At 44.3% G+C, this 22,024-nt stretch overlaps 1 protein-coding gene across 1 annotated transcript in view; it reads right to left on the bottom strand.

Moving 5' to 3' along the window:
• Positions 1-22,024, bottom strand: part of sfi1 (SFI1 centrin binding protein) — a 164,081-nt gene that overhangs the window by 99,564 nt on the left and 42,493 nt on the right. Inside the window, exons 9-12 of the mRNA XM_078226823.1 lie at positions 16,116-16,186; positions 14,757-14,849; positions 5,425-5,522; positions 1,732-1,798 (exon numbers count right to left, since the gene is read on the bottom strand). Coding sequence (XP_078082949.1) covers positions 1,732-1,798; positions 5,425-5,522; positions 14,757-14,849; positions 16,116-16,186 — 329 coding nt within the window. The remainder of the gene's footprint in view (positions 1-1,731; positions 1,799-5,424; positions 5,523-14,756; positions 14,850-16,115; positions 16,187-22,024) is intronic.

Below are 22,024 nucleotides of genomic sequence, written 5' to 3'. Positions count from 1 at the left end.
TTGCGACATGGCTGCCATTGTTATTCAAAGTACATACAGAGTCACCCAAGGACTCCTCGGTGCCACTATTGCCAGTTATGAAGCAACAGTAAAACAATTCTGAACTGCTCAGGGTGTCTGATTAACAACTCAATCAGGTAATTAGAGACCTGAGGCATAATTTAATGAATCGGCATTACACTGTGGATCAAGACACACTGCTGAGAGATTCAGCAGGGACTCTCATAGGCTGAAAATTAATTATTTTTCACAACAGTTCCTAGTTACTTTTCAAACTGTCAAATTGTACTCAGGAACATGGAATGCAGGCTCTCATTGAAATGCCCTACTGCAGACATCTTTTCAAAAGAAGTTTTTGATCTGACTAGGTCACATATTTTAGTTTTTAGGTGTCCAGATCACCAACAACCTGTTCTGGTTCCCCCATGCCGACACTATAGTTAATAAAGCCCACCAACGCCTCTACTTTCTCAGAAGACTAAGGAAATTTGGCATGTCAGCTACGGCTCTCACCATATTTTACAGATGCACCATAGAAAGCATTCTTTCTGGTTGTATCACAGCTTGGTATGGCTCCTGCTCTGCCCAAGACCGCAAGAAACTACAAAAGGTCGTGAATGTAGCCCAATCCATTATGCAAACCAGCCTCCTATCCATCGACACCGTCTACACTTCCCACTGCCTCAGCAAAGCAGCCAGCATAATCAAGGACCCCATGCACCCTGGACATTCTCTCTTCCACCTTCTTCCGTCAGGAAAAAGGTATAAAAGTTTGGGGACATGTACCAACTGACTCAAAAACAGTTTCTTCCCTACTGCCATCAGACTTTTGAATGGACCTACCTTGCATTAAGTTGATCTTTCTTTACACCCTAACTATGACTGTAAAACTAGGTTCTGCAGTCTCTCCTTTTCTATGCTGTACTGTTCTACGTTCTATGTTCTATGTTCTATGAACGATGTGCTTTTCCATATAGCACGCAAGAAACAATACTTTTCACTGTATACTAATGTGACAATAATAAATCAAATCAAAACAACTTTATTTATTGCCAACTGTGTTATTGTTGCATTGCTGGTCCAAGGCCTCAGGCAAAGTTTTAGGGAGTTGAGCAGAGGAGGCTCAAGGAATGGGGCAAGCTTTCAGCCTAGGTGGTTGGGGAAGGAGGGAGGTGTAAAAGTTCCAGCCCCAGAGAACAATGTGTGGCACTGAGACAGATCCAGGACCAGTAAGTGCTGATGTGAATCTCGTATGAAGGTGGGCCTAGACAGCAGAGAGTATTGCAAAAAGCACGTCCACCCCGGGGATACAGGAAGTGAGCGACACAGACCCAAGATAACTGGCAGAGAGGGGTTCAGACAACAAGGTGTGCGAAGAAGCAGACCAAAATGCAGGGAGCATAGCAAGGATTAGAAGCATATTGATTCTAAGGGAGATAACTTGTTTGAATCACTTGTTGAATTGCCATTTCGAAACAACTGAAACTCTTGTCTGTTTTAACAGAAGCGCATGTTTTAAGTGTGAAGCTAAAATGTGAAACTTTCACTGAAGCACTTCAAAGCGGAAATTAACAAGCTGAAATTTTGCAGGAGACGTTTTTGTTTGAACTTTGATTCTTCTGATCTAAATGGTTTAAATTCCACATCTTGCAGTCCTTCAGCCCACAGATCCACTAGAATTACTGGAGAAACTTACTCCAACATTCTAACCCTGAATCACATATTCCTCACCTGAGTCTGCTTTCTCTCTTGAATGCGCTTTATCCAGCAATGCAGCGATTTCCTCAGCAATACCTTCCTGTAACAGAAAGATACACTGATTTCACTCAAGTCAGTAATATGAAGCAAGATTGAAGGGTTGGGTTGGATTGATATTTTCGTGGCAATAAAATAGAATTAACTCAAGTGGCATGGCTTCTAACACTCGTTTAACTTCCATATTTAAAAAATGAATTGGTTCGAGACTTTTCCATTAACCAAACTGCATTGCCAAGTTGAAGTAACTTATTAATATTCTAACTCTCACAATACTGCAGCATTTAATTGCAGTGCTTCCAGACTGCTCTGTGCATGCTCCATTTGTATTGCAGGGAGAGATTGTCTTATTGCCTGTGTAACCGTGAACTATTGGCAAGGCAGTGATGTAGTGGTATTGTCATTGTAATCCAGAATCTTGGGGTAATGCTCTGGAGACCTGGGTTCAAATCCCATCACAGTAGATGGTGAAACATGAATTTCAATTTTTTTAAAATTTGGAATTAAAAATTTAATGATGACCATGAAACCATTGTCGATTGTCGTAAAAACCCATCTGGTTCAATAATGTTCCTTGAGGGAAGGAAATCTGCTGTCCTTGCTCGGTCTGGCCTACATGTGACTCCAGACTCACAGCAATGTGGTTGACTCTTAAATACCCCCTCTGAAATGCTAAGCCATTCAGTCCAACGGCAATTAGGGATGGGCAATAAATGCTGGCCCAGCCAGTGGTGCCCACATCCCACGTCAGACTGGAAACAGTGAGCATTTCCCAAGGACTTAGAGCACCGACAATGGCTGAGGAAAATGTCTAGGTCAATGGCAGTAAAGATACTGTCTCAGGCAGGCCTGATTCAATTAGCGTTAAGTCAGAAAAAGATACAAAAACATATCAAAACTGACAGACTGAAACCATCAGCTGGTCTGTTTGGAGTTTGCACGTTCTCCCCATGTCTGTGTGGGTTTCCACCGGGTGTTCCGGTTTCCTCTCACAGTCCAAAGATGTGCGGGTTAGATTGATTGGCAATGCTAGTGCCAGGAGAATAGCAGAATAAACATGTGGGGTTGCAGAAATAGGGCCTGGGATTGTGGTCGGTGCAGATTCGATGGGCCGAATGGCCTCCTTCTGCACAATAAGGATTCTATGATTCTATTGCCGCAGGGATCGGTACTGGGGCCTCAACTGTTTACTATTTACATACATGATCTGGAGGAGGGGACTGAGTGTAGGGTAACAAAGTTTGCTGACGACACGAAGATAAGTGGGAAAGTGAATTGCGTGGAGGAAGCGGAAGGTCTGCAGAGAGATTTGAATAGGCTGAGTGAGTGGGCAAGGATCTGGCAGATGGAGTATAACGTTGGCAAATGCGAGGTTATTCACTTTGGAAGAAATAATAGCAAATTGGATTATTATTTAAATGGAAAAAAATTACAACATGCTACTGTGCAAAGGGACCTGGAGGTCCTTGTGCATGAGTCGCAAAATCTCAGTCTGCAAGTACAACAGGTGATCAAGAAGGCAAATGAGATGTTGGCATGTATCGCGAAGGGGATAGAATATAAAAGCAGAGAAGTCTTGCTGCATCTGTACAAGGCATTGGTGAGGCCACAGCTGGAATACTGTGTGCAGTTTTGGTCCCCTTACTTGCGAAAGGACATATTGGCCTTGGAGGGAGTGCAGAGAAGGTTCACCAGGTTGATACCGGAGATGAGGGGTGTAGATTATGAGGAGAGATTGAGCAGATTAGGTTTGTACTTGTTGGAGTTTAGAAGGCTGAGGGGGATCTTATAGAGGCATATAAGATAATGAAGGGGCTGGATAGGGTAGAAGTGGAGAGATTCTTTCCACTTAGAAAGGAAACCAGAACTAGAGGGCACAGCCTCAAAATAAAGGGGGGTCAGTTTAGGACAGAGTTGAGGAGGAACTTCTTCTCTCAGAGGGTGGTGAATCTCTGGAATTCTCTGCCCACTGAAGTGGTGGAGGCTACCTCGTTGAATATGTTTAAGTCACGGATAGATGGATTTCTGATCGGTAAGGGAATTAAGGGTTATGGGGAGCAGGCGGGTAAGTGGAACTGATTCACTTCAGATCAGCCATGATCTTATTGAACGGCGGGGCAGGCTCGAGGGGCTAGATGGCCTACTCCTGCTCCTATTTCTTATGTTCTTATGTTAGAACAAACTATTGTAAACAAAAAAATTGGAATGGCACGGTGGCATAGTGGTTATGCCACCATTGTTGCCTCACACATCAGGGACCTAGGTTCAATTCCAGCCTCGGGTCACTGTCTGTGTAGAGTTTGCTCATTCTCCCCGTGTCTGCATGGGTTTCTTCTGGGTGCTCCCACAGTCCAAAGATATGTAGGTTAGGTTGATTGGCCATGCTAAATTAACCCTCATGTCAGGGAGATTAGCAGATTAAATATGAGGGGTTACAGGAATAGGACCTGGGTGAGATTGTGGTCGGTGCTGACTCGATGGGCCGAATGGCCTTGTAGGGATTCTATGATTCAATGGCCCATCTCCAAAAGCAAAATACTGCAGATCTGGAAATCTGAAATGTAAACAGTAAACCTTGGAAATTCTCTCAGCATCTCTGGCCTCAGCTGTGGAGAGAAACAGAGCTAACATTCTCTCGCCACAGATGCTGCCAGACCTGCTGAGTATTTCCAGCATTTTGTGTTATTGTCAATGGTCCATTTAGCCTCTCATACACAACTGTGCTGTCTTGTGCATCTCAATGCAGACGCTCCCTGTCCACCACGCACTGTCCTGGAACAGGCAAAACACCAGATTCGAAACACAGCTGAATTATGGACAAAAAAATTGGAAAATGTCTGAGACCCTTCAGCAATCAAACCCAGTTCAAGGGATCACTGTGGCCCTGATTAATGTTATGCATCTTCTACATGGCGATCGCCACATCAGCCAGAAACAGGTTTGAAGGAAATGGATACAGAAGTTGCTGGAAACACTCAGGTAGGGTAGCACCTGTGGAGAGAGAAAAACAGTCAACATTTCAATCAATGACCTTTCATCATCAGACGTTTCCTATAAAAGGTCACTGACCTGAAATGTGAGCTCTGTTTCACTCTTCATAGGTGCAGCCGGACATACTGAGTATTTCCAGCATTTTGTTCCATTTCAGATTCTCAGCATCTGCGGTATTTTAGTTTTGTAGTCAAACACCTCAAATTAACACAAGCTGACAGTTTATTTCATTAGACGCAGCCTCCATGTTACCTTATGTTTCTGTCGCCATTGGATAGCCAACCTGAACCCACCCCCTTCAGGTGTTGGTGGTGCCTTCAGGGGCCTGCTCACCACTTCAGTTACAATGTCTGGTTGCTGTCAATTTAGAAGCCATGTAACCATGCAATGTCATGCCCTTTATTCAGCAGCATTCTCAACAGAGAGAGGCTGGTAGATAGATAACCAAACACAAGTGTTTGGAACTTGCAAATGTGACTAATAGTTTTCCCATACGTGAATCATAGGACTTGACTGTACAGATTTCTAAGCCAGATCTCTGTGGAATGTTTTAAGCATTTTTGGGTGATTAGACATCAGCTTGAGAACGTGGAGGATATTTCCACCTTTCCAGGACCTGTAATTACACTTTCAGTTGGGAAACTAAAGTGTTAACCCAGCCGCAGAGTATAAGAATACCTGAACTGGTTTCGGGCTTGTCCAGTCAGTTCCTGAAGTTTAAGTTCCTCTCGCTGTTCCAAACATAACTTCCACTGATCCCAGCACTTTCGCAGCATCTATTAGAACAACAGGAAGTTAGAAAGCAGAAATACAGGCTCAGATCCCAGTGCAGCTGTATTTATAGAACTGCACAGTTAATGGGTCCAGGTGAAATGGTGGGGAAATGTATCACAAACACATTTGTCAGCTAGTTTTATTTGCAGGTGCATACAATGCACTTTCCATTGTTTTCTCACCCCTGGGCTCTGTGCATCTGCACAGAATAAACTCGCTTTATAGAATCATAGAATCGCTACAGTATAGAAGGGGGCCATTCAGCCCATCGAGTCTGTACCGACCATAATTCCACCCAGGCCCTATTCCTGTAATCCTCATTTACCCTGCTAATCCTCCTGACACTAGGGTCAACTTAGTACGGCCAATCAACCTAACCCGCGCATCTTTGAACTGTAGGAGGAAACTGGAGCACCCGGAGGAAACCCATGCAGACACGGGGAGAAAGTGCAAACTCTACACAGACTGTGACCCGAGGCTGGAATTGATTCTGGGTCCCTGGCGTTGTGAGGCAGCAGTGCTAACCACTGTGCCACCGTGCCTCCCATCTGGGGGAAAAGTAATAGTTTGGCTTGTAAATTTGATGACAGATGACCATGATTTCTCTTTCTAAAGGAGCTTTTGTGTTTCTGTCTCTCTCCTTGGAACATGGAGACACTGTTGTGTAGTGGTAATATCACTGGACTAGCAATCCAGAGGCCCAGGCTTATTGGTCGCAGCTGATGGAATTTAAATTCAATTAATAAATCTGGAAGTAAAAAGTTAGTCTCAGTAATGGGGACCATGAAACCATTGTCAGAATCTTGCAAAAAGAAAATTAGGATTGGACAACAAATGTTGGCCTTGCTTCCTGCATCTCATGGAGGAATTTTAAAAAAGGATGTCTCGAGACCCAATAACCTCCCACCTAGGAATTGAACTGCTGGAGGGCACTGGAGGTCAAGGGACAGACTGCTTTCAAACCTGAACTCAGTCAAACCAGAATCTGGTTAAAATCATAGAATCCTACAGCGCAGAAGGAGGCCATTCGACCCATCGAGCCTGCACCGACAACAATCCCACCCAGGCCCTATCCCCAGAACGCCACCTATTTATCCTGCTAATCCCCCTGACACTAAGGGGCAATTTAGCATGGCCAATCAAACTAACCCGCACATCTTTGGAGTGAGAGAGGAAACTGGAGCACCCAGAGGAAACCCACGCAGACAAATCAAGGACTCAAATTCCTAAATTATAACAGGTTATAGTTTCAGCTGCACTAAATACAATTCATAGAATCATAGCACCAAACAACAAAGAGAAGGCAGCCAACCCATCAGGCCTGTGCCAGCCCTTTGAAACACCTACCCAATTCATTCCGTCTCCCCATAACCCTGCAAAGTTTTCCTTCTTAAATAAAGATCAAATTTATTTTTGAAAGTTACTCATGAATCCCCTTATGACCATCCTTTCCAGCAGTATATTCCAGACCAAAATAGCTTCCAAAGTAAAAAGAAAGTCACCTAATTTACCCTCCCACCTCCCCGCCATTCTGGGATTTCGCCAATATCTTAAATCTGTGTTCTCTCATTCCTGATCCTCCTGCAGTAGTATCCGTTTCTTCCCATCCACATTCCTCCATTTCAAACACCAACACATGAAGCGATGGAAGCTAAAGCACACACACTGAATAACACGAGAGGTTTTCCTTCCTCAAATCAGAAACCTCCAGTCACCAGCTTTACAGCAACCATGAGGAAGCACGGGCAGCAAAAAGGGGCATTCTTCACACAGGAATTTTTAATCAAGGAATATCTTTATGGAAATCTGTGGTTAAAGCAAGAAGAAATCATTCATATTTCATTGAATTTTTATTAGATGATCATACCCATTCCAGAAACTGTAACTATATCTGCAAAGAGAAGTTAATCATTTAACAAGCTCAGGATATCCTGGACACTGAAGAGATGAGCTTCTGGAAAGCTCGGTGAGGCTACAGATGTTCCAGCTGTGCAGACAACAGGTCAACATGGCTACCAGCAGCGCAAGCTCTGAGAACTATCCAAACATATTCCATAATGTCTGAGAGAAAGCTCCTTGTTTCGTCCTAACCCTGTCAGTTTTGCAGAAGTTTGCCTTCCTCTCTAAATTAGCAATTGTCTTAACTCTTTGCATTCAACTGATCCTTACAATTAAAATAGCTATTGAACATGTTTACAACATTTGCTATTTACCAATTACTTCTCATCTGGCCATCTACACGAGGTGATCTCTAACTAGGATTGTCAAAGCAGTTCATCACAGTCATTCTTCAGCTGTCTATCGCTGCCACTAGAGAGTCTCAAGGTACAGAAATTGCAGAACCTCATACCGACACTTAAAGCATTACACATACACGTACCGAAGGAAAGGTGCTCGATCCTGCAATATGGGGAGTGATGCCATGGAGATTGACTGTACGAAGAATGGGACAATTACTATTTGATAATATTTCATACTTTTTCATATTATTATGAAACTGCCACTGCTGCAGATCACTTATTTCTCCAAAACACTCTCCACTCTCTCCTGAAGGCTGCTGAACTACGTTTCCACAATCACAGTAGCCCTCAAACAAGTTGCTATCACTCTCATGACAGCGACTGCCAGTGAATGACTGGAATGTGGAAGACACCCCATTCATGCAAGAACCTGGTTCAGAAATACACATGCACCCCTGAGCAGGAATGGGAACTGACTGACTGATTCCTGAACTTTCCCAGGGTGGAATCAGTTAATGCAGCAACTCCTGGAATCAAACCTGAAACATCTGATAGTATCCATCAAGAGAGGCCACAACATATTTCTTTAAAATACACACCACATGTTTGCTCCAAGTTACGTACACTAATCATAGACATAAGACTCCCTTGGAAAAAGAGCCATGTGCAGACAGGGGGGTGTCTGTTGGAACCGCAGCATTACTAACAGCAGTGGTTGCGTTGTTTAAAGTTTATTTATTAGTGTCACAAGTAGGCTTACGTTAACACTGCAATGAAGTTACTGTGAAAATCCCCTAGTCACCACATTCCGGTGCCTGTTCGGGTACACTGAGGGAGAATTTAGCATGGCCAATGCACCTAACCAGCACGTCTTTTGGAGCGTGGGAGGAAACCCATGCAGACACGGGGAGAATGTGCAGACTCCACACAGACAGTGACCCAAGCCAGAAATCGAACCCAGGTTCCTGGCGCTGTGGGGCAGCAGCGCTAACCACTGTGCCACCATGCTGCCCTTCATCCTCCAAGATTTTGTAACAGTTTCTGCAGATCAGAAGATAGTCGATGTAACCTCACTATTTAAGGAAGGGAAGAGAGAGGAAAAATAGGAAACTACAAATCTGTCAGCCCAACATCTGGAAAAATGCTAGAATCTATGTGATAACAATACTTAGAAAATGATGGTCGGATTGGGCAGACCTGACACCGGTTTATGTGAGGAAAATCCTGTTTGACAAAACCGTTGGAATGTTTTGAGGATGTAACTAGTAGCATAGCTAAGGGAGAACCAGTGAATGTGGTGTACTTGGATTTTCAGGAGGCTTTAAATAAGGTCCCACACAAGAGGTTAAGTAAAATTTGAGCATGTGGGATTGAGGGTAATATACTCGTATGGACTGAGAATTTGTTAAGAGAGAGAAAGCAGAAGTAGGAATAAATTGTAATTTTCCAGTTGACAGGCTGTGATAGTCGGGTACCGTAAGGTTCAGTACTTGGACCCCAGCTATTCACAATCCATATCAATGACTGGGATGCAGGGACCAAATGTAATGTTTCCAAGTTTGTTGGTGACACAAAGCTAGGTGGGAATGTAAGTTGTGAGGAAGGTTTAAAGAGGCTTCAAGGAGATTTAGACAAGCTACATGAGTGGGTAATGGCAGATTGAAAAATGTGAAGCTATCGACTTTAGTAGGAAAAGCAGAAATGCAGAGTTTTTCCTAAATGGGGAGAGTTGGGAAGTGTTGATGTCGAAGGGGACCTGAGTGTCTTTGTTCTTAAGTCACTAAAAGCTAACACACAGGTGTCACAAGCAATTAGGAAGGCAAATAGCATGTTGGCCTTTATTTTAAGAGGATTTAAATACAGGAGGACATAAGTCTTGCTGCAATTGCACAGAGCTTTGGTGAGGCACAATCACACAAGGCTCGAGTATTGTGTGCAGTTTAGTCTCCTTACCTAAGGAAGGATAGACTGGCTAAGGAGACCATAAGACCATAAGATGTAGGAGCAGAATTAGGCCATTTGGCCCATCAAGCCTGCTCCGCCATTCAATCATGGCTGATATAATTCTCATCCCCATTCTCCTGCCTTCTCCCCGTGACTCATGATCCCCTAATTGATCAAGAACCTGTCTATCTCTGTCTTCAAGACACTCAATGACCTGGCCTTCACAGCCTTCTGTGGCAATGATTTCCACAGATTCACCATCCTCTGAGTGAAGAAATTCCTCCTCATCTCAGTTTTAAAGAGACATCCCCTCACTCTGAGGTTGTGCCTTCGAGTTCCAGTCTCTCAAGAGGGAGTGCAAAAAAAAGTTCACCAGACTGATTCAAGGGAATTGGCGGGATTTTCCAATGAGGAACGATTGAGGAGACTGAGCCTGGATTCTCTCACTTTTAGAAGAATATGAGGTGATCTCACTGAAGCGTACAACATTCTTAAAGGTTTGATGGGGTAGTTGCAGGAAGGATGTTTCTCCTGGCTATCGGGGAGGAGGGAGGGTGGATTTTTACCATTTTTATTTACCAATTTACATACACAGTTAAGAGGAGCAAACCATTTGTTAGGAATATAGGAACATTGCAATAGGAGGAGGCCATTCAGTCCTTCAAGTCATTCAATTTGCTGATCTACCTCAGCGCCATTTCCTGCTGTCATGATCCGGCAGGTGGTAACTGCCATGCTGACACAATCTCAGAATAAGTGGCAGGCCATTTAGGACTGATCTGAGAAGGAATTTCTTCACTCAGAGGGTGGTGAATCTTCAGAATTCACAACCCCAGAGAGCAGTGGAAGCTCAATCAACCCAAGACAGGGATCAATAGATTTCTAAAGATTAAAGATAGCAAGGGCTACCGGGGTGGTGCGCGGGTGCGCGTGTGTGACTGATTTAATTAAATTGAAGATGAAGTGTTGGCAGAGTTGAAATCACCAAAGGTGCAAAGTGTGAAAAACAAGCATTTGAAATGAATGGGGACAAGTTGAATGTTGTACAGGTAAATAATACATGGGTTGAAATTTGCATTAAGTGATAGGTTTAGATTTCAGTCGTTAACTTTCAAATGGAACTAAGAGGTTTTACAAATTGGCAAAGGTCATGAGTAAACTTGGAAAAGGTTTATATCAAGACTATTGCTTCAAGGGGTGTTTATCTGTGAGTCTAGCTCAGTAGAAATCTTTTTAGGTGGAATGTTCTGTAAGACTAATTTTAACTGTGCAAATGTAATCTTGCATGTTTAAGTTTTCTTTTGCTAATAAATGTTTCAATTTACTGTGTAAAATCTTCAGAACTCTGACTGGAATTTGTAACTCCTGACTTCAGCACACATATCTTTGCGTAGTAAAATATAAATTGAAATTGATTGTGATAACTTATCAAGTTTCTCTTTGGGATTTGGGTTGGCACGGCAGATACCAGCTGCTGGGTCATAACAGCAGGAAAATGGTGCTGAGGTAGATGATCAGCAAATTGAATGACTTGAGGGGCCGAATGGCCTCCTCTGACTGCGATGTTCCTATAATCCTAACAAATGGCTTGCTCCTGTTAACTGTGTACACGAATTGTTAAATAAAAATGGTAGAAATTCCCCTGAACAAAACACCGCAAACATTAGAGAGAATTGGAAGTGAGGAATAAGGCTCTGCTTAATTGAATGGTCCAAATGTTGCTGCAAATCCGATTCAGAACTCAAAAAATATGAGTTTAAAAATACAGCAAAATGCCTGGAATCAAATCAGCTTTTACATGCCCTGCATCTTCAGGCACATAATGAAAATGAGAACAATGTAATCACTGACTAAAGATGAGACAGACTTGTTATGTTGCACTTTCTTGTTATGGATGGGTGATGCTAAGGAGGGTCTAACAAAGGAATTTTGTTTCAAACAGTATAATTATAGAGCAACTGAAATCTGCCTATACTGTTCAGATGTTACACAAGTGTCAAGAGAACGTTTTTTGTGCATGAATAAAATTTGTGGTTGATACACAATTACAAGGACATGGTCACCGGTGTACCCTACCTCCCGAGCTGTCAATACCTGATATAATTTACACTGGGTGTTATTACTGTGCTGGCAGTACATGGCATCATTATGTGGTGAGGCTCCTCCAAGCTTCTCTTGCTGAAACGAGTACTCTCTTTCCTACATTTATCTTGGATAGTTGAGTGGCAGAGTCCATGCATGGATAGGCTACAGGCAGGTCAGAGACAAGGGTAGTAGGGGTGCCAGTTTGCCAGAGGGTGGCATTAAACATGAGCACTGCTGCACAGGAGTCATATGAGGACTTTAAATAGACAGAAGGTTGAAGGGAATGCACTCTGAAATGCTGAATGCATTGACAAGCCTGTCAGAAAGCCTGCGGTCATTATCAAGGAGCATGAAGGAGTCTGGCTCCGACTTGGCACAGGGTCTTTCATGGAGCTTGGAAGTGGCGGCCAACTAACGAGAGCCCTTCTCGACCAATTCACAATGCAGTGGCTGATGGTTGAGCTTACTGGCACAAAGATTCAGACTATTCGTCATCTTGGCTGTGGACACCAGTGCTCAAAGGAACTTGCAGGTTTCCCTCCATTAGACTGCTAGGATTGCTGAGACACTGGCCTGGGAAGTGGCATCATGGAGTACAAACTTGCTCCATTCACAAGGTGACAACATTCTTCCTGCCGACACTGTCACTCCACTGGCAGCATTGCTCCGGCCTGTCAGCCAGCTAGACCAGATTGCTGTCAAGGTTGTGCAGCTGAAGCTGGGCTTTCTGGGCCCAGAGCTGTTTGAAGTCATCCTCCAATGCCACCGGCTGCCTTCTCCACCGGAAAGCAGCAGCCTTCAACCAGCCATGCTGTGGCCACTAGGGGTCACAGTGCAAAGAGCGCTAGAACAGATGAAGGCTCAGAGAAAAGACATGCCAGTGGAATACACAAGAGGAATGAGTTAATTTTTGTGTGCAATATGGCCTGGTTTGACCTACAAACTTGTTTTGGAATCTTTATTTGAATCTATGTTTACATTGTGGCCAATCTGACATTGTGATCGTCAGTGACAGAGCGATGGTAAGATGTGGGGCTGCTGGTGAACAGGGAATTGGGGTTGCATTTACTGGGATGGCAGTTAAATGAGTCAATCACAGATGGCCTGGCCAGAAAGGGGCTGTGAACACCTTCTCTTCATTTCCAACTCCCTTCCTCCTCAGCTGGTCGCCATGTAGTTTTTTATTTATTTATTCGTGGGACATGGGTGTCACTGGCTGACCAGCATTTATTGCCCATCCCTAGATGCCCAAGGGCAGTTGAGAGTCAACCACATTGCTGTGGCTCTGGAGTCACATGTACGTCAGACCAGGTAAGGACAGATTTCCTTCCCTCAAGGACATTAGTGAATCAGATGGGTTTTTCCAACAATCGACAATGGTTTCATGGTAATCAGTAAATTCTTAATTTCAGATACTTTTTATTGAATTCAATTTCTACCATCTGCCGTGGCGGGATTCAAACCCGGGACCCCAGAACATTAACTGAGTTTCTAGATTAATCGTCTAGTGATAATACCACTAGGCCATCGCCTCCCCCTAAGTTGGTGGCAAGAATGAACCCTCATTGTGGGTTGTGCAGCTTTGCAGCAGACCCACCATGAGTCTCAATACACACTCTGCCAAGTACTGCAGAACTCCTCCAAAACCATTCAGGCAGCATCAGTGTTACTTAAACACCCCAATGGTCTGATCATATTTCATGCAGCAACATGGTTTTCATTATATGCCCACTTGTGCATCGATTCGGCACCAGAGCCGCAAATGGTGCAGTAAGCGGATAGTCCCCTCTGGACTGTGCAGATTCAAATGCAGCCGATACAAGTGCGCAGCAGCAGAATGAAAGCATCATGACTGCTACCAGGATACCAGACACTGATCTGCCCATATGTTGAGAACAGGTGCATGCCAGCTGGATGTAAAGGGAGTGGAATCCCTTCTGGCTGTGATACATCAGAATTGACAAGGGTCAGCCGCAAAGCAATCTGCAAGCACTTAAAAGTGGTCCTGCATCTTGGGGAAGTCTACAATCTCCATAAAGCAATGCACCCACTCGACCTGCTTCTCTCTAGCAAGACGGAGTGAATCCCTTTCAGCTCCCTTGAAACAGAGTCACATTCCCCTCCCTTATTCAACAACAGATGGTAAACTGGGAGACAGCGCAAAAACCACCTCCTCCAGCCTGGACGGAGTGGGACAAGTTCACCACCACCGTTAACTCCCAGCCACTGGCAATGTCATCCTGACCCTGGGGCTGCAGCAGACAACAAGTTTCAGTTAGCACATACTTCATGAAGCAGGTTGCTGACACAATTCCTCACTGAGGTTCAGGTAGGAGAACTACTCTCTCAAGACACTGGGCAGTTATGGCCATGTGCTGAGCACACCCTCCCACCCCACCCCCACCCCACTACTCCCTCTTCCAGCAGTTTGCCCTTCTCGGTGCTACTTCTGCTCATTCACCCCACTGGGCTGTCGAATCAACCAGCACAGCAACTAATGTGCATATAGCTGATAGTTTGTATTGGTGGCAGTAGTTAGAATTACACTCAGCACTTCTGGGTAGAAGGATAACAGAGTTCCCACCTCAATCTCTGCCCAGCATTTTCTGGCAGATAGTGGGTGCGTGGAGGACATCAGATGCTCAAAATTTCCAAAACATTTGCTGTCCTCTGCCATTGTGCCCTCAACGTCAAGCTGTCGCTTGGCTTTATTTCTTACCCCCACTTTCTTAACTCCTTCACATTTATTTAGCCAGTGACAATGCTCAAGGATTCCAGAGACCTCAACAACTGTTGTGAGAATTGAAGGGAAACTTTCCTTGATAACAGTAAATGGGTGAAGAAAAGTCCCTGTCTTTGTCGTTTGTGGAAGGAGCAGGTTTGATGGACCCAATGACCTCTTACTTTAATCTAAACTTTCTTGCACTATGTGCTCAGACTTCCGACAGATAAAGAAGAAACTCTTACCCAAACATGGGACTGTTGGTGTGCAAGGTTATTCAGCATCTGTTTCAGTCGAATGCTCTTCACGTTGAACCTCAGAGCAGTAATGCTCGATTGCTGATAAAAGAGAACAATTTCTTTAAATAACATCTTAGGACAACTACATCTGCCAATGCCTCAATGCTACATTCCTCCGAAGTGTCGTCCAGACTCAAAACATTGGCTCTATTCTCTCTTCACAGATGTTGCCAGACCTGCTGAGATTTTTCTGCACTTTCTGTAGATACTGAGAGGTTGTTTCCTCTGACTGGGGAATCTAAAACATTCAAGACTGAGATGAGGAGAAATGCCTTCGCTCAGAGGGTTCTGAATCTTTGGAATTGTCAACCCAAGAGGCTGAGACAGAAAGACTTTTGGGATGGGATTTTTCAGCCACGCTCACCCCAAAACCGGAAAATCCAGCCCAAGGTCTGTGTCCCACTCATGGCGGACGGGACGGGTAAATTCTGCCCTTGGTCTCTGAGGGAATCGAGGGATATGGAGAGCGACAGGAAAAGCAGAGTTGAAGCTGAAGAACAGCCACGATTATCTTGAGTGACAGAGCAGGCTTTGAAAGATCATATGGTGTACTCCTGTTTCTATTTCTTCTGGTTTTATTTTTTTATGAGCCGAGAGATGACCTTGCTTACGACACGTTCCACAAATGGTTTACTGAAACTGTCAAAGCTTGGAAGCTTGAGAGAGATCTGTGGGACATAGTACAGTCCCCACAATTTATGTGTAGCTTTGAGGATATTGAGGGAAGCAGTGTTGCAGTAACTATGCCGTTTATTAGGAACAGAACAACGGCAGCAAGCATTACCACCCCTGAAACCTGTTCTGCCATTCAATTAGATCATGGCTGATCTACATCTTAACTCCATCTGCCTGTTCTGGTTTTATAACTCGTTAATAATCTTGCTGACCAAAACATTTTTGAAGGGCAGTTCCAGATTTTCACCAGCCTCTGTGGCAAGCACTTCCTGACATAACCGCAGCTAAAATTTTAATGTTACGCTCCTTCCCCAAGAAGGAAAACAGTATCTGTTGGACCCCATCAAATACTTTAATCATATTCAACACCTCAATTAAATTACCCTTGAATCTAATTTACTCAGGGAATAACAAGCCTACGAAACCTGTCCTCATAATTAAATCTAATGCAGCTGGGATGTGGAGGGGTCAAACAGTCCAGAGCTTTGCATTACTGAATATCAAAGTAAGTTGCTGATAACTGAGATATTAATTCACTCACTGAGTAAAACAAGCACGTACGTACAGAGCAGGCCAAACCCAGTAGCAATGCAGTACAAGATTTAACGTGTGTGTGTGCTGATGTCTTACCAGCAAGTGGTGGCGACAGTGGTCTTGTGCCAATTTGCTCAGCTTGGCCTTTTCAGCACGAAGAGAAACATCTGGACTGAAGTTAAGTCGTTCACAGCTGACATGCAATTTAGTTAACATCTTGAGCTTCACAGATGAGCGGACAGTACACAAGGGAGACAAAACAGATGCACCAGAAATGGACAGAAATCGTGAAGAAAAATAAACATATGCCTAGACAGCAATTTAAAGAGATTAAAAATATTCACCAATCCTGATATCCATGTGCCTCTTTGCAATATGTTTTATCCTCATCAAATGGCACACTGTTACAGTTCCTAACATTACAGTTCCAAGAATGAAGCCAACACCACACTGAAGATGGAGTACAGGAAAGAGACAGAAAATCTGCTGAACTGATGGGACGACAATAATCTCTCCCTCAATGTCAACAAAACGAAGGAGATAATCATCGGCTTCAGGAAGCGTAGTGGAGAACTTGCCCCTGTCTACATCAATGGCGATGAAGTAGAAATGGTCGACAGCTTCAAGTTTTTAGGTGTCCAGATCACCAACAACCTGTCCTGGTCCTTCCATGCTGATGCTATGGTTAGAAAAGCCCACCAATGCCTCTACTTTCTCAGGAGGCTAAGGAAATTTGGCATGTCCGCTACGACACTCACCAACTTTTAAAGATGTACCATAGAAAGCATTCTTTCTGGTTGTATCACAGCTTGGTATGGCTCCTGCTCTGCCCAAGGCCGCAAGAAACTAAAAGGGTCATGAACTAAGCCCAATCCATCACTCAAACCAGTCTCCCACCCATTGACTCTGTCTACACTTCCAGCTGCCTCGGAAAAGCAGCCAGCACAATCAAGGACCCCACGTATCCTGGACATTCTCTCTTTCGTCACCTTTTTCCATCGGGAAAAAGGTACAAAAGCCTGAGGACACGTACCAACCGACTCAAGAACAACTTCTTCCCTGCTGCCGTCACTTTTGAATGAACCTACCTCGCATTAAGTTGATCTTTCTCTACACCCGAGCTATGACTGTAACAGTACATTCTGCACTCTCTCCTTTCCTTCTCTACGTAGGGTACGCTTTATCTGTAAAGCATGCCAGAAACAATACTTTTCACTGTATCCCAATACATGTGACAATAATAAATCAAATCAAAGTAATGCAAGCCCCATTATTACTACCAGTTGCCCTGCTCTCCTTGTTCAGAGTTCCACTGACCGCCATTCAAATTTTACTAACATTGTTTAAAGTAAAGTTAAAGTTTATTTGTTAGTCACAAGTAGGCTTACATTAATACTACAATGAAGTTACTGTGATAATCCCCTAGTCGCCTCATTCCAGCATCTGTTCGGGTACACTGAGGGAGAATTTAGCATGGCCAATGCACCTAACCAGCACGTCTTTCAGGCTGTGGGTGGAAACCGGAGCACCCGGAGGAAACCCATGCAGACACAGGGAGAACATACAGACTCCGTGCAGACAATGATCCAAGCCGGGAATCGGTCCCAGGTCCCTGGTGCTGTGAGGCAGCAGTGCCAACCACTGTGCTACCGTGATGTCCCAATCAACTCCCAGTTATGACAGTCAACTCCTTGCTAACACTAAAAACTGGTCTGAAGCCATGGCAGCGCAAGTCCAACCTCCTTGTGATGATCTCACTCCACTTCCCAGGACTTGATCTGATAGTTGCAGGACATCTTGCTGGGACAGCTGCAAGTTATGGTACCAACAACATCGGTAGGAAGAGGGATGAAGTACAGAAAACAGATTTTTGTGAGTTAAGGAAATTACAAAGCAGGACCTCAAGAGCAGTGATTTCAGGATTATTCCCACATGCTTGTGGGCTTATGGATAGGAGGATTACTTGATTGAAATGGTGGCTGGAGAATTGGTATAGAAGGGAGGGCATCAGATTTCTGCGACTGGTTCTGGGTCAAGTGGTACCTGTACAAGATGGATGAGTTATATCATAACAGGACTGGGACTATTATCCTTGCAAGGGGATTTGCTGTTGGGGAAGGTTCAAACTAGCTTGTCAGTGGAGTGGGAACCCAAGAGGTAGCTCAAATTAGAAGGAAACAAAGTTGATAACAGAAAATGGAGAAGTAGTAAACAAAATTAGAAGGCAGGGAAAGCAAAGGTGAGCAGCAAATAGGCTTGGAATGCAGAACAATGTCAACAAGACAACATTAAGGGCACTGTACCCAAATAAATACAGCATTTACAACAAGGTAGATGATTTAAAGGCACAAATACAGGTAAACGGGTATGGTCTAATTGCCATTTCAGGAAAGTGGCTACAGGGTGACCAAGACTGGGAACTGAATATTCAAGGATATTCAATGCTTCAGAAGGACAGACAAGAAAGGAAAGGAGGTGGAGTTGCGCTGATAATAAGGGATGGGATCAGTGCAGTTGTAAGGGAGGATCTCAGGTCAGAAGAGCAACATGTGCAATCTGTTTGGATGCAACTAAAAAACAGCAATGGGCAGCAGACATTGGTTGGAGTTGTGTACAGACCACGAATAGTAACGGTGATGTGGGGTGTGGTATTAGTCAGATGAGAGAAGCACATAACATAAGCAATACAGTAATCACAGCTGACTTCAATCTGCACATAAACTGGGTAAACGTAACGAACACTGATGCTGTGGAGGATGTTTCTGGAGTGTGTTAGGGATGGTTTTCTAGAGCTGTATGTTGAGAAACCGGCTATTTTACTTTTAGTATTATGTAATGAAAAAGGCTAATTAGTAATCTGGCTGTAAACAGTGGCAGAGTCGTTAGCACTGCTGCGTCACAGCACCAGGGTCCCAGGTTCAATTCCGGCCTTGGGTGACTGTCCGTGCGGAGTTTGCACATTCTCCCCATGTCTGCATGGGTTTCCTCCGGATGCCCCGGTTTCCTCCCACAGCCCAAAGATATCCAGGTTAGGTGGATTGGCCATAATCAATTGCCGCTTAGTGTCCCAAGATTAGGGGGTTAGGCGGATTAGTGGGGTAAACATGTGGGGTTACAGGCATAGGGCCTGGGTGAGATACTCTGTTGGAGAGTCCGGGCAAGCTCAATGAGCAGAATGGCCTCCTTCTGCACCATAAGGATTCTGTCAATCTATGAATATGAAAGAGAGGTAGCTCAATCTGAAGCCAGGGAGTTAAAGTTGAATAAAGTAAATTATCAAGACATGATGGACAAATTGGCTGAGGTGGATTGGGAAAATACATCAAAAGGTATGAATGACTGTGTATCAGCAATGGAGAATCCTTAAAGAATTATTGCATAGTTTACAGCAACTATACATTTCTACAAAGCACTAAAATCTAAAAAGTAGTGTCAGTCAACAGTGGCTAACAAAAGTTAAAGATTGTACAAAATTAAAAGAGAAGGCCTATGAACATGCCAAAGTTAGTAGCAAACCTGAAGATTGGGAGGATTATAGAATACAGCAAAGGAGGACCCAGAAATTGATAATATTAATGTAAACCAGGAAAAAACATAAAAATAACTGTAAAAGCTTCTACAGGTACAGAAAACAGAAACGTTTAGCGTGTGTATCCATTACATACAGAGTCAAGTGGATTTATAATAGGGTAGTCATGATGTGGAGATGCCGGCGTTGGACTGGGGTAAACACAGTAAGAAGTTTAACAACACCAGGTTAAAGTCCAACAGGTTTATTTGGTAGCAAAAGCCACACAAGCTTTCGAGGCTCTGAGCCCCTTCTTCAGGTGAGTGGGAATTCTGTTCACAAACAGAACTTATAAGACACAGACTCAATTTACATGAATAATGGTTGGAATGCGAATACTTACAACTAATCCAGTCTTTAAGAAACAAAACAATGGGAGTGGAGAGAGCATCAAGACAGGCTAAAAAGATGTGTATTGTCTCCAGACAAGACAGCCAGTGAAACTCTGCAGGTCCACGCAACTGTGGGAGTTACAAATAGTGTGACATAAATTCTGATTCTAGGATCGCATGATAAAGACTCAGGAGGAAAAAAGCAGAAATATTTATGTGAAATAGTGTGACATAAACCCAATATCCCGGTTGAGGCCGTCCTTGTGTGTGCGGAACCTGGCTATCAGTTTCTGCTCCGCGACTCTGCGCTGTCGTGTGTCGCGAAGGCCGCCTTGGAGAACGCTTACCCGAATATCAGAGGCCGAATGCCCGTGACCGCTGAAGTGCTCCCCAACAGGAAGAGAACAGTCTTGCCTGGTGATTGTCGAGCGGTGTTCATTCATCCGTTGTCGCAGCGTCTGCATAGTTTCCCCAATGTACCATGCCTCGGGACATCCTTTCTTGCAGCGTATCAGGTAGACAACGTTGGCCGAGTTGCAAGAGTATGTACCGTGTACCTGGTGGATGGTGTTCTCACGTGAGATGATGGCATCTGTGTCGATGATCCGGCACGTCTTGCAGAGGTTGCTGTGGCAGGGTTGTGTGGTGGCTACGGCATCTCCTCCGGAGCCTTCAACATGTCATTGATGAAGACGAACATCTCGCCAAGGCCATCCCCACACCCCCACTTCTTGCCTTCAAACAACCGCACAACCTCAAACAGACCATTGTCCGCAGCAAACTACCCAGCCTTCAGGAGAACAGTGACCAAGACACCACACAACCCTGCCACAGCAACCTCTGCAAGACGTGCCGGATCATCGACACAGATGCCATCATCTCACGTGAGAACACCATCCACCAGGTACACGGTACATACTCTTGCAACTCGGCCAACGTTGTCTACCTGATACGCTGCAAGAAAGGATGTCCCGAGGCATGGTACATTGGGGAAACTATGCAGACGCTGCGACAACGGATGAATGAACACCGCTCGACAATCACCAGGCAAGACTGTTCTCTTCCTGTTGGGGAGCACTTCAGCGGTCACGGGCATTCGGCCTCTGATATTCGGGTAAGCGTTCTCCAAGGCGGCCTTCGCGACACACGACAGCGCAGAGTCGCGGAGCAGAAACTGATAGCCAGGTTCCGCACACACAAGGACGGCCTCAACCGGGATATTGGGTTTATGTCACACTATTTCACATAAATATTTCTGCTTTTTTCCTCCTGAGTCTTTATCATGCGATCCTAGAATCAGAATTTATGTCACACTATTTGTAACTCCCACAGTTGCGTGGACCTGCAGAGTTTCACTGGCTGTCTTGTCTGGAGACAATACACATCTTTTTAGCCTGTCTTGATGCTCTCTCCACTCCCATTGTTTTGTTTCTTAAAGACTGGATTAGTTGTAAGTATTCGCATTCCAACCATTATTCATGTAAATTGAGTCTGTGTCTTATAAGTTCTGTTTGTGAACAGAATTCCCACTCACCTGAAGAAGGGGCTCAGAGCCTCGAAAGCTTGTGTGGCTTTTGCTACCAAATAAACCTGTTGGACTTTAACCTGGTGTTGTTAAACTTCTTACTTTATAATAGGGAACAGAGAAAGGACAGAGAAGCTCAATGATTACTTTGTGTCTGTGTTCACTAAGGAACACACAGGAAATCTCCCAGAATTAGAAGGCACAGTGGCTAGCACTGCTACCTCACAGCGCCAGGGACCTGGGTTCAATTCCCGGCTTGGATCACTGTCTGTGTGGAGTTTGTATGGTCTCCCCGTGTTTGTGTGGGTTTCCTCTAGGTACTCCGGTTTCCTCCCACAGTCCAAAGATGTGCGGGTTAGGTGCACTGGCCATGCTAAATTCTCCCTCAGTGTACCCCAACAGGTGCCGAAGTGTGGCGACTAGGGGATTTTCACAGTAACTTCACTGCAGTGTGAATGTAAGCCTACTTGTGACTAATAAATAAATAAACTTGAAAAAAAAATTAGTATTAATACAAAATTTAGCTCACAATTAAGAAGGGAGTGAGAGAGAAAACAGCAAACCACTGACCCAGTAACCG

The sequence above is a fragment of the Mustelus asterias genome, chromosome 13 (assembly GCF_964213995.1).
Source record: "Mustelus asterias chromosome 13, sMusAst1.hap1.1, whole genome shotgun sequence".
In the NCBI taxonomy this organism is placed as follows: domain Eukaryota; kingdom Metazoa; phylum Chordata; class Chondrichthyes; order Carcharhiniformes; family Triakidae; genus Mustelus; species Mustelus asterias.
Note: the sequence above shows the minus strand (reverse complement) of the source record. Positions and strands in the feature narration are given on the sequence as shown.